This window comes from Borostomias antarcticus (assembly GCF_949987555.1).
Source record: "Borostomias antarcticus genome assembly, chromosome: 25".
Classification (NCBI taxonomy): domain Eukaryota; kingdom Metazoa; phylum Chordata; class Actinopteri; order Stomiiformes; family Stomiidae; genus Borostomias; species Borostomias antarcticus.
This window is the reverse complement of record NC_140258.1, coordinates 9763752-9779545: the sequence shown is the minus strand read 5'-3', so window position 1 is coordinate 9779545 and position 15794 is coordinate 9763752. Positions and strand designations below refer to the sequence as shown.

General features: G+C 47.0%; 1 protein-coding gene across 1 annotated transcript; it reads left to right on the top strand.

The window, feature by feature from the left end:
- Positions 1-1517: 1517 nt before the first annotated feature.
- Positions 1518-15542, top strand: LOC311325974 (neurotrypsin; the record flags this gene model as incomplete). Its single annotated transcript, XM_084458790.1, has 14 exons — positions 1518-1583; positions 3129-3168; positions 7046-7288; positions 8758-8893; positions 9132-9310; positions 10719-10866; positions 11631-11809; positions 11888-12029; positions 12294-12508; positions 12971-13112; positions 13321-13599; positions 14144-14266; positions 14532-14812; positions 15223-15542. The coding sequence occupies 14 exons, from the start codon at positions 1518-1520 to the stop codon at positions 15540-15542; spliced, it is 2493 nt and encodes an 830-aa protein (XP_084314916.1).
- Positions 15543-15794: the final 252 nt, after the last annotated feature.

Below are 15794 nucleotides of genomic sequence, written 5' to 3'. Positions count from 1 at the left end.
CTCACCCGCTCTTAAACCCAGTGTTGCCTGGTCACGTCAAGTAAGCCTTCTCTAAATGCATACAAATGTAACTTTATTTACGCAAGTCGGACACCCCCAAAATAATTACCACCCCAAGACGAATTGCAACTCAATTGGTCTTTTGAAGATTATAGCAGGGTTACACCTAAAGTTCCTTCCGCTTTTACTGAGACCCTTTGATGCCTTGTTAAGACGAGTATAGAACTTAAGAAAATAGGCTACTCAGCTGTTTTAATAGGATGGCCTATGTGAAGAAATGTTGCTATCTCATCTTGCCAGCCAACGGAGCGTCACCAACTCTTCCAAGTGGTAAATACTCCCAAGAATTAAAACCTTTGAGGACACATGATTTTGATCAAACTTCGGTTGTGTTTGTGTAGTTGCCAAAGAAAACAATTGGTGCCCCCGTTAAGCGGAGTTTGTCGGGTATTGTTATTGTTCAGTGGGAACGAGTTCACTATCGCTTTTCAGGGAGAGTCCTATCTCTGCTCTTTAGCCTTTCATGATAATGGGATAATAAGTTGCAGTTCAAACTCGGTGGGCCTGTAGGAGCCTATTCGGCTTATCTGGCGTTTTACCAAGCAAGTGCTTTTGACTTTATCTGCAGGTGTAGCTAACGTGCCTATCAAATTGTGACCACTCTTGACAGCTGTTATAACTGATTTCGTTCAGTGATGAGAGACCTATACCATTTGAAACTCTTTGCCACAGACCAACGTAGTTAATAACCTTGCTGCCAACATGTGGCGTCATTTGGCTTCAAACACCCATAAAGTTTCCCCCCTGCTTTATAGGTTGCAGCCGGGAAACCTGAAACACATGTTTATGGCTTCGCCTTGCGTCTTTGCCATGTAATGATCCACCTTCTAGCAATAGACTGCGTTTGATATAGACGTGCGCAATGCATCATATTGTGACTGACTTAAATGATCCATACATGTAGGCTACTGCCTGGTCAATTTTACTGGTGTTTAGTCCTGGTGCAGAGCAGCCTATAGACTATAGATAGCCTATAGAATCGGTCAAATGAAATTATGTATCTCCGCAAAAACCACCCCATCCCGTGCGCTTTAACTACGCCCCTCTACGCCAGCGCAACAGCAGCTCACTGCGTGCGTGCATGTTTATCAGGCTATACATGCTCTGCGTAAAGACCGGGCGAGGCGGTGGTGTTTCTCTCACCGGTATCTCCTTTCAGGCGCTATGTCTTCCTCACGAGGGGTTTCTCATTATTAGACCAGATTGCGCATAGAGCCTCTATTGCCACACAGTATTTTTGCCACAGTATTCTTTGTGATTTTTTCCTAACACGGACAGAAGGATAGCCAATATCGACATTGTCTCCCGAAGCGCGTAAACTTTGGATGGACGGAGCGGTCTGAGCTGGTATTCTCAGTCGCGGTCCTTTGCTCGGAGGCTGTTTTTTGGGGGCCAATCGGAAGCAATAATGAGCGAAGCAGCTACCTCAAAGAGCGTACAATGACACATTTTCCAGGATGGACAAGACAGCTTTGAAGGGTCTCTTGCTTGCATGGTGTTTTCTAACATTCGTTTCTGGAGAGGTATGTGGCCGTTTACATTACTCTGTCATCATAGGCTAAGCTACTTACACACACACTAGTTTCTCTTTACGGTGGCTCTATTATTATTGAGTCGTGACATCAGATGATGTCATGGCCACGAGGACTTCACCAAAGCGCAATGTAGTGAACACCTTTAGGCTACGTTTAGTACGTCCCCCTCCCAAGGTGCTATCAACACGAGGTGCATAATGGAAAACTGGGTCACACGGACTCATTGGAATGGATTATGCCACTTTAGGCCTAAATCAGACACTTAAAGGCCCAAGTAAGACTCGGTGAACCAGGATTAATCCCTCAAATGATTTTAAGTGGCCTTTATATGCGTATGGCTAGATTATAAGAACTCCAAAGGTTGAGAAAGCCTCATCTGTGTATTGCCAGTGAAGAAATGTATTTGATTATGCCATCCTTTTAAACGCACTGTCTCATGTGTGTGAAAGGTGTGCACCTATGGTCAAATGTAGCCTAAGTATGAATGGGGTAATAAATAAGCAGGAACATGTATAGCCTATTAGGCAGCCCAGTGGTCAGACCATCTGACCAGCCACCGAAAAGTCGTTGTCGTCTAGACCGGGCCATGCCATTAACGATTGCCTAACGTTGTGCCCTTGAGCAATAACCCCACATGAACGCAAAACATTGCAAGTCCCTTTGGATAAAAGTGTCTGCGTGATAAGTGACCAAATTGTAGCCTAAATTATTGGTCATGGAGGGTTTGCATAGGCAAATGCAAAGCATATTTCTTATTTGCCTAGTAATGTCTGTTATTTCAGTAGCGAGATTTAATTGATGCCCCATTACGTGCGCAGACTGTGAGTCAAAGCATTTTGGCCATCTCACCTCACAAAATGAGTCTGTGGACTGGGCTACTCAATCAACATTTGCCCAAAGGAACTCGCGTCCCAATCCAGCCATTCAAAAAATGTCGAAGATTCTATTGGAGAGCTGTTATGATTCTCATTGCTGGTAGGCTATTTTAGCCTAGATGTTTATGGATATGGTTATTTTTTCTCCTGCGTTAAATTGCAGCACGCTTCAGGCATGCAGCGCCAACTCCATCTGCTCCGCTGATTGACAGACGCATTCGACCTCAAGCGGCTATCTTTGAAAGTACTCATAGACATAATGTTATCGCATCGCCACTTGCCCTATCTCCATGTGTGACAATATTGATTTCATTTCACTCGCCAGGCCTGGGGTAAGGGCCAAGTAGCCTAGCACTACATTAACCCCTTGATAATTCTATTGATTTCTCCAGACAAACAGTGCCAAGTCTGCACAATAATTGAAAGCATGAAGGAATAAAGTAAACTATCTAGAGCCAAACATGTTTTTGTACTTAGAATATGGTAGACTGTACACTGTCCAATCTTAACTTCCATCATACTTCATACCTTCCCAAACTTTTTGGGCAAACAGCAAAATTAAACTAGCCAAAGTTTTGTTCAGATCAATCAATGAATCAATCAACCAATCAATCAATGAATCAATCTAATTATACTGACAATGTCATTTTTCTCTCAGGTCTCTCAAGATGGCTATGTGAATACTCTTCAGAGTGCAGGTAGCTTACAAATATTTTATCTTCCCTTTCTCTCATTTCATTCCGTATTTTGTCATCCAAAATTTGTTTCTGTCTTCCAAGGACAAAAAGGCAGAGCGTTGATTTTCCCCCTGTGGAATGGTCCATTTGACATACTGTGTGTTATTTCAGCAAGATATTCTTTCTGCATCAAACGAAAATACATATTAAGACCTATCATATCTAACAGCCGCCTCCTCAGAATTAAGCAGTTATGAGCAACTACTTTCAGATGTTGATTATCAGATGCTAGTTCTCTCGTTCTCTCTCCTCTCTCTCTCTCTCTCTCTCTCTCTCTCTCTCTCTCTCTCATTGTCTCTCTTTATTTTTGTTCTCTTTTCTCCATCTTTCTCTATCACTCAGTGCTCCCTCCCCTATATGTTCCTCTTTTCCTTGCTCACTCTCTCTCCGCTCACTGTGGAGGGCATTTGGGAGTGTCACTCTTTTCCATCAATCCAAAAACATCTCATCCACGGCCAAAAGCCACATCATCGGGGGCTGGCATGAGAGAGGCCGACAGCTTTGAACAAGCTTCTTCTCTCTGCTTTTCTGTTCTGCGATTCATCCGGATTTGACAGACAGAGAAAGTCAGCAGCAGATCACACAACCCCCAGCACACTAACACAGATAAAGGAGGTATTTCATCGAGCCCCTTAGCTTGTAATGTGATACCAACATAAGCACCTACATCATGGAAATAGATACTTATTTAACAGCCGTGTGTGTGTGTGTGTGTGTGTGTGTGTGTGTGTGTGTGTGTGTGTAAGTACACATTTGTCTCATATCCCATTTTTGTCTTTTGAATGATCACCCCTCTTTGCCCAGACAGGTCTAGGTCTTTGGTCTCCCTTGGGCAGGATGCTAACATTAAGCCGGGCGGCACTGTGGGTCCCTCCACCCTTGCAGCTCACCAATCCTACACAAGCCTCGCAGTGATAGTTCATGCTCAGACAGCATTAGATTCCTTCCAGATTGCTTCATGTTGGGGCTTTCACTTATGGAAATTAGACGGGTCTTGATTTAAACAATGCTCTGCTTTGACGGGCCCCAGGTGACATAACTGTACAAGACTTGGTAGTCTATCACTCCCAACATGCACTGAACTGTACTGTGTCTGGTCTTTGTCCACAATGAAATTTAATATAGTGACATTTGTTATTGTAGTGTAGATTGCAGTGGGAGTTTCACACTGATGGATTCTTGATCATAAGTCAAAATCTAAAACCAGAAATAGATAGAATGTGAGCTACTGTAAAGGAAATACCCTTCAACTCATCCTCTGCTTTGGAATCAAACACTGTCTGTGTGTGGATGTGTGCGTACGTGCGTGCGTGTGTGCGTGCGTGCGTGAGAGAGAAAATGGAGACAGAGGGAGCTTAGAACACTTCTTATAACTTTAGAGCACCTCCTATAACCTTTCTGCATTTGGCACCATCTTGCTGTGTGAACTCTATCAAATATTTATCACCAGTGAGAGTGCCAGGGGTAGTGGAAATGGATGAGGTGTGTGAGGTTTAGGTGTGTGAGCTGAAGAGAAAACAAACAGCGATGACTCAGAAAGCTTCAGCTCCAGTTTGGTACAGAAAGACATCTTTACCTATCTCACCATGTCCCTGAGACACGTTTCTGATACTCATTGTCCCCAGGGTGTAGCAAATGCAATACGAGTGACTTCCTCTTAGTTGAAGAGGAAAATGGAAGCACATTTTTCTGAGAGGACAGAGTGCTTTGGCTGTTGATGATGAGTCATGTCGGCTGGGAGGCAAAAACCTGCCACTCAAAAGCCATGATTCCTGTGGCGATGTAGAGCAAAGATGAGGACTGGTTGTACCTGACAGGCCGTAGTGGAGTGTTGTTCCACCTCCAATTAGGGGTGTAAGAAAATATCGATACAATTAAATATTGTGATATTTCCTGGCGCAATATTGTATCGATTCTCTGAAGCGCTGTATTGATTTTTATATTTCAATGTGGTGACATGTTTTGGTGTATTTAAGCCTCCTGCCGCATTTAGCCATTAGACTTTCCCTTTCATTTCTTGTAGGAAGTGTAATATATATATATAAAATAAACAGTATTTGTTTATGCATCACATTGTGTGTTCTTTATGCTATGGATTGTTTTGGGGGGAAAAATCGCAATATATTGCCTTGCTTATAGTATCACAATATATTGCAATATATTGTATCATCACCCCTGTATTGGGATACGTATCATATCGTCAGATTCTTGCCAATACACAGCCCTACCTCCAAGGTGTCTTCTTCTCTCAGGCGTCTGTCTCAGACATGGCCACTCCAAGCTCTAAGCCTTTTTGAAAGCAGACAGGCAGTCCCACAAGCAAACACAGATGGAGGGTCATGGCGCGAGTGGGAAGGGGGTGGATTTGCTGTGGTTGCTCGCAGGTGTGAATGTTTACCTACTGCCGCGTCGCCTCAGAGGACTTGAGGCTCCTTAATCCACCAGTTTAGAGGGGACTGGTGGCGTGTGTGCGTGTGTGTGTGCGTGTGTGTGTGAGAGAGAGAGAGAGGGGGTGCCTCTCCTGGCTGGACCCCAGAGCTAATATCCCCTTGCCTCCACTTTCCCCGGGGTTTAACACCTGGCTCTCGGAGATGTAAGAGCGATGTTAGCACGTCTCACTCACTGTCTCTCCACCTTCGTCTCACACAGCACACACTCGTACGGTCATACGGTATCAGTTACTTAGAGAGAGAGAGAGCCACTACTAAACATGGTGGTCGTTTGATTGATAGGTTTGTGTACTGTGAGTACACCGAACATGATAACAAACTCAGAACCTAATAATTAGTCACTTGCACATTAGACTCTGTGACAATGTTTTGGAATCCTAATATGTAGTATTGTCATGGAGGCGTTTCCCAATTTTATGTGTTGGGCTGCCGTCATTTATCCCCTGGTAATAGATGTGTTTTATGGGCAGGGTTTAGTGTTAACTCTGCTTCTGGTAGCAATTAAGTCTTGCCTCTACGTTAAAACCTCAGACCCTCCTCATTAAAACCCAATCTGCGGACCGGAATGTGCGCCCATGTTTAATATCCACAGGGGTTATCTGTAAATGTTCCCAGGGGGATCTTTACCTGGTGTAAGGGTTTTTCAAAAAGCACAGACTTCCGCTCCCATTCCCAGGTTACGACGTCACTGAGGCACTTATGTTAGTGTGGCGCATGTGAAGCCAGTTAAAAGCATCTGAAATTAAAATCTTGATTACTCTGAGCACTGCAGTTTGCTAGTCCCAGATAGTTCAGTGAGCACCATGAGTTTGTTGACTCATAAGATATGGTTATCAACACTGATCAGACGTGCACTTATGACAGCATGTAGTAGATGATCCAAGGTATTTAATATTTAATTTCACTTTAGAACAAGATATGATGTAAAATGAATTTAGTGTTTGTTCCAAGTATGACTACCGTGTGCTATAAAATATGAAAAGACTAGGATCTCAATAGATACAGTATGCACACAGACAACTCTCTCTCTCTCTCTCTCTCTCTCTCTCTCTCTCTCTCATATGTTCAGATGTATGAGGCTAGCACTGCACAATATGTGACTCAGCAAAGCAGCCCAACACAAACACTTCCTCACTGGACTCTGCACTGCAGCACAGTGCTGTCAGTCTGACCAGCCAGGTGGCACAACACTGCACCTCTATACTAATGGGGAAGGAGGGAGGGAGAGAGGGAGGGAGAAAATAATGAAAGCCATATTTCTTTCTAGTGACACTTACTATAAGCTGTACGAGCATGCATTTACAGGACTGAACTGACAGTTAGCTATAACACGTAACAGTAGAATAGTCACACAATAAAAAATCCTTGTGGTGTGTTTATCTGTTTAGCCCCTCTGTCCTGTTCAGAGGGCTTCACTGAGCTGGGCTACTACAACGGCTCTGTATCCAAGACCGACTCGGGCTCGCTTTGCCTCAAGTGGACAGAGTTCCCCGACTATATCCTCCAGTACCCGGGCCGAGGGCTGGGGGACCACAGCTACTGCAGGAACCCGGACCGAGAGTCCAATCCCTGGTGCTTCTTCAGACAGAGCTCTGGAGCTATCGGCTGGGCCTACTGTGACTGCCACCAGGGTGAGCAGAGAATCCGGAGGTCACTTTTTTTATTTTAAAGTGTCATTTCGTTTTTATTTTATTTCCAGGGTTTGAAATCTTTCATTTCAGTCGATTCTAAAAGAGAGTTTAAAATCAAATCAAAAGATTTGAAACGTTTACCTCAGGGTTACATCCAAAAGTTGTTGCTATGTGCACATGGTTGCTATGTGATTACAATAGCCATAGAGTGTGTATTTCATTGAATCCTACAGACCAAAACACTTATCTTAGGCATTTTTCTCAAGTAATTCTACCTGGTAAATCACAATCATTAAAATTAAATGCTAAACTTAATATGCTTTGAGTCGCACCACACTGAAGTATTGCCACGTGTGTCTGTTCCTGTCAGGATATCAATGTCTCTGTGTTAGATGCTCTATAAATATGCCTATCTATGCAGCTGGTCTGTCTATGTCTGTCTGTGTGCTCCTTTGGCTGGTTGTTATGTCTTTCAATCTGTCTGCGTCTATAACAGCTTTATGGCTGTCAGTCACACTCTCCGCTCCTCCTCCTGTGTTTTCCACCAATCCATCAGGCTGCTGACACTGTTGCTTCTGTCTCCTCAGTAACAATGTAACTGTCTGTCCATAAGCCAACTGCCATGGCTTTGTAGTGACCTGTCAGCACTAGCACTGTGTGTGTATGCGTGTGTGTGTGTGTGTGTGTGTCTTGAGGTGTTGAAATGTGTTTAGCTGCATCTGTGTTTGCCTGTTATTGTCTGTCTGCCACTGCCCAATCTTTCTCTTTCAGATCTGTGTGTGTGTGTGCGTGTGTGTGTGCGTGTGTGTGTGTGTGCGCGTGCGTGTGCGCGTGCGTGTGTGCGTGCATGTGCGCGTGCGCGTTGTGTGTGTGTGTGTGTGGTGCGGTAGGTTTGTCTGTTGAACCCACCAAACCCACAAACCAAGGCCAATCTATGCAATTAGCCAGGATAATCATAGCCTAATCTAGCTTGGTAGGCTGCTGATTTATACTTTATGGGTGAGCTCTCAGTCTCCTGTCTGTTCCTGGTGGCTGTGAGGGAGAAGCTCTCACCTGTCTGGACAAATGACAAATGATTTAACAGTCCCGGGACTGTACATAATTCCTCTCTTCTCTTCTCTTCTCTTTTCTCTCCTTCCCTCTCCTCTTCTCTTCCCTCCCCTCCTCTCTGCTCTTTCCTATCCTCTCCTTTCCTCTTTCCTCCCCTCTCTTCCCTTCCTCTCTCTCCTCTTCTCACCTCCCTTCTGTCTTCCCTTCCTCTCTCTTCTCTCGCATCTTTCGCATCTCTCCTCCCCTCTCTCCTTCTCCCCCCTCCTCTTCTCTCCTCCCCTCCCCCCCTCCTCTCTCCTATTCTCTCCTCTCCTCCCCTCTCTCCTCCTCTCCTCTTCCTTCGTCTCTTCTCCACTCCTCTCCCATCTTCTCTCTCCTCTTCTCTCCCCTCCTCTCCTGTCCTCCCCTCTCCTCTCCAGGTGCAGCCAGGTTAATTGGTGGCTCTGGTAAGAGTGGGCGTCTGGAGGTCTATCTGAATGGCCAGTGGGGAGCGGTGTGTGACACACACTGGACTGACCGTGATGCCAGTGTCATATGCAGACAGCTTGGACATGGGTGAGTGTTGCTGCCTCTATCTGAATCTCACTGTTGTGTGTGTGTGTGTGTGTGTGTGTGTGTGTGTGTGTGTGTGTGTGTGCGTGCACGCATTTGTGTGTGAACCAATACAGTTTACAGCTGTAGAAATTGTACACATATGTCAACATTCCCTCTGTTCATTTCTCTCTCTCTCTCTCTCTCTCTCTCTCTCTCTCTCTCTCTCTCTCTCTCTCTCTCTCCGTCCGCCTATGCACAGGGAGATCGGCACGGCGCTCCAGCACTCCTACTTCGGACCCGGCTCCGGGCTCTTCCACTACGAGCGCCTGGGCTGCCGTGGCAACGAGAACTTCCTGCTGGAGTGCAGGAGCCGGAAGTTTGTCACCAGCGACTGTAACCACGGCAACGAGGCGGGGGTGGTGTGCGCTGTGCCTGAGGGTGAGGGAGTGTGTGGATGTAGAACAGCCGTGGGCGGTGTACAGAGTTGATGAAGATGTGGTACTTAATACAATAATACTTAATACAATATTGCACTAAATCTAGATGTAGTAAGTGCTATTATACATGTACAGGGAGGTGAGATGTGAAATGTTTATCTTCAGTAAAAGCTTCAACAAAGAGAGGGAGAGAGAACGAAAGAGAGAGAGATAGATAGAATAGTCTTCCTTCTCTCTCCAAACTCATCCTGCTATCTCCCCCAGTATGCTAGTCAGGAGTGTGTTGACCAAAGGGATGAGATTCCCAGCTAGCTCTCCGCTGGCCAGTCTTCATCTCCATAACGCTCTCACACACACACACACACACACACACACACACACACACACACACACACACACACACACAAACACACTCACGCATGCGCACACATACTCTCTTTCTCTCACACACATACACACTCACACACACACACACACAAACACACGAACACACGCACGCATGCATGCGCACACACACTCTCTCTCTCTCTCACACACATACACACACACACACACACACACACACAAACACACGCACGCATGCGCACACACACACTCTCTCTCTCTCACACACATACACACTCACACACACACACACACATGCACTAGCACTCTCCACTGAACTGATCAGAACAAGTAACGGGGAGATGACGGAGCCTGGTCTAGCTGCCTAGTCGCCCCTGCAGCTTTCAGAGAGCTGCTCTGAGCACTGCTGCTAGCGCTCTCACCACCACTTCATATCAGGCCGTCCCCGAGGGCAGCGGGAAGCACATCGGATTGTGTGTTAGCGATTTTTGCCGTATGTGTCAGTTGTGTGCATGTGTGCGTGTGTGTAAGTGTGTGTTTGAGGGTAGATAGAGGGGAGGAGCAGGCCTGGAGGAACAGGACTAGGGTAGGTATATTTAGCGTAGCTGCAGTGAATAATTCAGTCTGGAACATTAGGAGAGAGAGAGCTATCTGAGAGCCCTGAGGCCCTGCCAGGGGGCGAGGATGGGTCCTGGAGGTCGTACACACACACACGCTCACACGCATACACACCCATATGCACCCATACATACCCCGATGTGTCACCCACAACCTATTTGCCAGGGCTCCTTACACACTGATCCCTCACCCTCTCCCTGCATCTCTCGAATAGCTGTGGTAGTTTCAAATGACACGGCACAGTATTGAACCAACCAGCCAGGTCACTGTAGTTGTGCTCAGTGGCTGACATTGTATCTCTTTATGAATCATAGTACTATGCTGTCGGTTATCTAAAATTGCATTCATAATGTTTCATAGTGGTAGCTGAGAAGAACCTGTGATATTAGGTGTTTACGCTGACACTGGTTTCTGCCCCATGACTGTGTGTCTGCTGTCTTTCTCAGGCAATGGCGCCCCCCTGAGGCTGGTGGGGGGACTGGAGGAGTTTGAGGGCCGTGTGGAGGTGTACCGCGATGGGAGGTGGGGGACCATCTGCGACGACCAGTGGGATGACATCGACGCAGAGGTGGTCTGTCGTCAGCTGGGGCTGGGGTGAGCTCTGAAGGGACAGTGCTGTCACCACCACTCTCATTCCTTCCTCTCCGTTCACCTGTATGTAGAACTCTGGAAAAGGTCCAGGAGATTTTCCTGACGACCAAACCCGGAAGTTCTCCAGGCCTTAGATATCATTTATCCCGGTCATGTGGTCAGGATAATCTAATCATTTGATTTGGACCCGTGTCCAAATTGTGATGCTGGTAAAATAACGCTATGGGTTGCTGGCATTGTGCACTGAATCCTCTTAATGAGCTACTCTCCAATGTAGGATTCACTCTGGCTGGAATAGGATTTATTTAAGTACTTTCACACTGTGAGTGAACTTTATGAATATAGATGAAGGGAAGATATGCATATTTGATGGGCGCCCCAGTGTTTGGGGTGGTCACTCCGGGAGGGTAGAAGAGGCAGCTGACTCCAATTATTCTGATGTCATCACAAAATGGTAGTAGGCCTCCTAGCTCATGAGGAGGATAGGTCAGTAACCCAAAGGGAAATTCTATCAGCTCAGAGACACAGACAAACACACACACACACACACACACACAAACACTAATGTTTGCCAATTCCATAGTGTACGCTTCTTTTGTTTTGAACCATTTTCATCTGAGATCACAACATCATTCTGGGATCAGATAGAACACAGGACAAGCTTACTACATCAAATCGAGATTAAATACCGTGCATAGGGTTGTGTAGCTTTGCAGTGTGCATTCTGTATGGGTTTTTGTCATCATTGATGTATGTCCTGTGTTCAGGGGTGTACCTAAGGCGTGGACGTGGGCCCACTTTGGCCAGGGCTCTGGGACGATCTTCCTGGATGGGGTGCAGTGTACCGGCAACGAGCTGTCCCTGGAGGAGTGTTCTCACAACGACTGGGAACAGCACAACTGTGATCACATGGAGGACGCTGGCGTGTCCTGTAACCCTTACACAGGTAAGGAGGGCAGATAGCCTGCACACACACACACACACACACACACACACACAGTCATCAATATACATTGTATTGTAGATGGTGTAGTTCGTCTGGTGGGGGCAGACAGTCCATGGGAGGGTCGTTTGGAGGTGTACTACTCCGGGGACTGGGGTACGGTGTGTGACGACAACTGGACTGAACTCAACGCCCAGGTGGTGTGTCGACAGCTAGGCTTCAGGTGGGTCAGATCAAGACTGCCAGTTCACTACACCGTAGTAATACTGCAGTAATTCTACACTAATGCTAAGTGTAGTAACGTCCTGTAATAATACAGCAGAGATACCACAACAATACTGTTGTAAAGCTGCGGTACCATTAGTAAAACTATAGCAATACTGATGTGAAACTGAATTAATATTATAAGTAACTCAGTAATATTGTAAAAAGTTAGCGCTAGTGTACATGTAGTTATCCTGTAGTAACGTCATGTTTTGTCCAGCAGAGGGCGTGCGGAGGTGGCGCCAGACGGTGTGTACGGTGAGGGCAGCGGGATGATCCTCCTGGACGAGGTGCAGTGCAAGGGCACGGAGGGCACTCTGCTGGCCTGCCGCCACGCTGAATGGGGGCGCCACGACTGCTCCCACAGCGAGGACGTTGGGGTGCGCTGCGAGAGGGGAGGGGAGACCAATGACATCCCAGGTCTGCCGCCGCTCACCGGTGGGTACAAGCCTACTCCTCTCACCCCACGGGTGGGTACAAGCCTACTCCTCTCACCCCATGGGTGGGTACAAGCCTACTCCTCTCACCTCACGGGTGGGTACAAGCCTACTCCTCTCACCCCACGGGTGGGTACAACCCTACTCCTCTCACCCCACTCAAGCCTTGCGATCAGAGTAACGTGTGGAAACATTGCAGCCCGGGAACGTCAATTTATATATGATTATAATAACACAATTTTCAGTTTGTCAATTAAGGTCAACTTGGTTCAAAGATCAGTGCAGCATGGTCAGGATTTTATAGCTAGAAAAATGAACACTGAAATGTACAGACCAGTGATTTAGCTTAAATATCATTAGGGGTGGTATATTGATTTCCCATTGACTCTGACCTGCTCTGTACTGTATCTGTGTGTATCTGTGTGTATCTGTGTGTATCCGTGTGTATCCGTGCTCCTGCCAGGCCCTCTGGTGCGTCTGGTAGCAGGCGAGAGCAGGAAGGAGGGCAGAGTGGAGGTGTTCCTTAATGGCCAGTGGGGGAGTGTCTGCGACGACGGCTGGAATGACATCAACGCTGCCGTGGTCTGCCGACAGCTGGGATTCATGTGAATATCTCCCTCTCTCTTTCTCTCTCTCTCTCTTTCCCCCGTCCCCCCTCACACACACACACACACACTCGTAAATGAGAATACCTCATATCATAGCCACGTCTCTATGCGATCACACTTCAAGGGTTCCCCGGTCTTTGAGGGATCAAGCGTTGTGTGACGTACGTAAGCCGCTCAATGGTCCCGTCTATGTCCTCCTCCTCAGTGGTGTTTCCAAGGCGCGCTCCGTGGCCTATTTTGGCGAGGGCCAAGGTCCTATCCACCTGGACAACGTGAGGTGCTCGGGGACAGAGACGTCCCTCGGCGAGTGTCCTGCGGAGGGACAGGACGCCCACGACTGCAGGCACAGTGAGGACGCGGGGGTCATCTGCGACTATGTCCCGGAGACAGTGGGTGACGGTGCCATCGTAACACAGAGCTGCGGCCTGAGGCCCAACACACAACGGCGCCGGAGGAGGATTATAGGAGGGGACAAGTCCCTCAGGTAGCACACACTGGAACACACACACACACACAGATGAGAGGGCAATAAGAGAGGAAAGCGTAGGCCATACAGGTGCATCTCAGAAAATTAGAATATTGATGAAAGTTAATTATTTTCCGTAGTTTAATTCAAAACGTTCATATATTATAGATTCATTACACATGAAGTGAAATATTTCAATGCTAATTGCCTCCATGCCACGCTCCACGTTGATGCAGTAATTTGTGCAAAAAAGAGCCCCGACCAAGTATTGAGTGTATAAATGAACATATTGTACTATCATAAAGATTAAAACAAAAAAGGAAAATAAATATTTCACTTTGTGTAATGTATTTAGAATACATGAAAGTTTCACTTTTTGAATTCAATTACGGAAAATAATTAACCTTTTCACAATATAATTTTTTTGGGGATGCACCTGTACATGCACGCACCAACACACACACACACACACACAGCTACAGTGTCTTCATTATCTGAGTTGACATAATATGGTGCATAATTGCTAGACCTGCTCATTCTTCCTTTGTGTGTGCTCTGTTAGGGGGGACTGGCCATGGCAGGTGTCTCTGTGGCTCAAGTCCCAGTCTAAAGGAAACCATCCACTGTGTGGCGCCACCCTCATCAACTCCTGCTGGGTTGTGACTGCTGCTCATTGCTTCAAGAGGTGGGATAGTGAGCCATCTAGTGCCCAGTAATGGAACTGCACTTAATGTAATGGAACTGGTCTTAAGAAGTATTTTGTAGAGAATAATATTTCACTTGTCATGACTTTTCATGAAATTTTGCTTATGCTTATTTTTTTTTAACATTTGAACTGAAATGATGTTGGTTGGAAACAATTAGTCCTCTCTTCAGCTTGACTTGAGGTAATTCAGACCTTAATTTCTTTTTTCTATTTCTCTCTTTCCCCTCCATCTCCTCCCCCTTAGGTTTGGCAGGGACCCCTCGCGCTACGTGTTGCGCCTGGGCGATTACCACACACAGGAGAGGGACGACTTTGAACGCAGCCTGTCCCCGGAGCGCATCGTCATCCACAGGAAGTACCACAGCCAGGGCTGGGAGTATGACATAGCCCTGCTCCGCCTGAGGGGCGCTGAGGGCAACTGTGTTGCATTTAACCCCCACACTAACTCTGCTTGTTTACCCACCCCGGGCAACAAGTGGGGCAAGAGGCCAGCTGCCTGCGTTATCACTGGGTGGGGCATCACAGGTACCAGCCATCCTATTGTAATCATTTCACAGTCATGGATTAACAAAATAACCCTAGTTCATTTGTGAATTTAATTAGATTCATATGGCAGGAAATGTTCACATTGAATGACTTGGAGGAAAATGTTCAGAGTGTACACCTGTTTTAAATAGTACTTTTCTCTCTCTCTCACCTCTTTTCTTACTCTCTCTCTATTCCTATCTCTTTCTTTGTTGCTTGCTTTCTCCCTCTCTCTCTCTCTCTCTCTCTCTCTCTCTCTCTCCCTCTCTCTCCCTCCCTCCCTCTCTCTCTCTCTCTCCCTCTCTCTCCCTCTCTCTCTCTCTCTCTCTCTCTCTCTCCCTCTCTCTCCCTCTCTCTCTCTCTCTCTCTCTGTCTCTCTCTCTCTCCCTCTCTCTCTCTCTCTCTCTCAGACTCGGAGTACTCGCGCACTCTGCTGCAGGCCTGGGTCCCTCTGCTGCCGTCCTGGAAGTGTAAGAAGCGTTATGGCGAGCGCTACACCGGCCGCATGCTGTGTGCTGGCAGCCTGTCAGACCACCGGCGTGTGGACAGTTGCCAGGGTGACAGCGGGGGTCCGCTGGTCTGCCAGGGGGATGGGGGCCGCTGGGTGCTAACCGGGGTCATCTCCTGGGGTCACGGCTGTGGCGACCCCTCTTTCCCGGGCGTGTACACGAGGGTCAGCAGGTTTGCACGCTGGATAGACCAGGTCACCAACAGCCCCCCCAAGAACTGATGCTGCCATTTAATAATAAGGTTGTCTGGTGACTATGGAGTCAAGGGGGAGGGGTTTCGGGGGTGGAGCGGGACCTTACCCTGGTATCTGTTCCTGGACTAAGCCAAAAGCCAACTGAGCGCTCTTGTTCAATTGTTCGTTTTATTTGCCCTTACTTGGAAAAGCTTGTATATGGCGTTGCACAGTCTCAATGGTGTGAATTTGCTGCAGACATTTGCTGCACCGAACAGAATGTGTATGTAAATGACATTG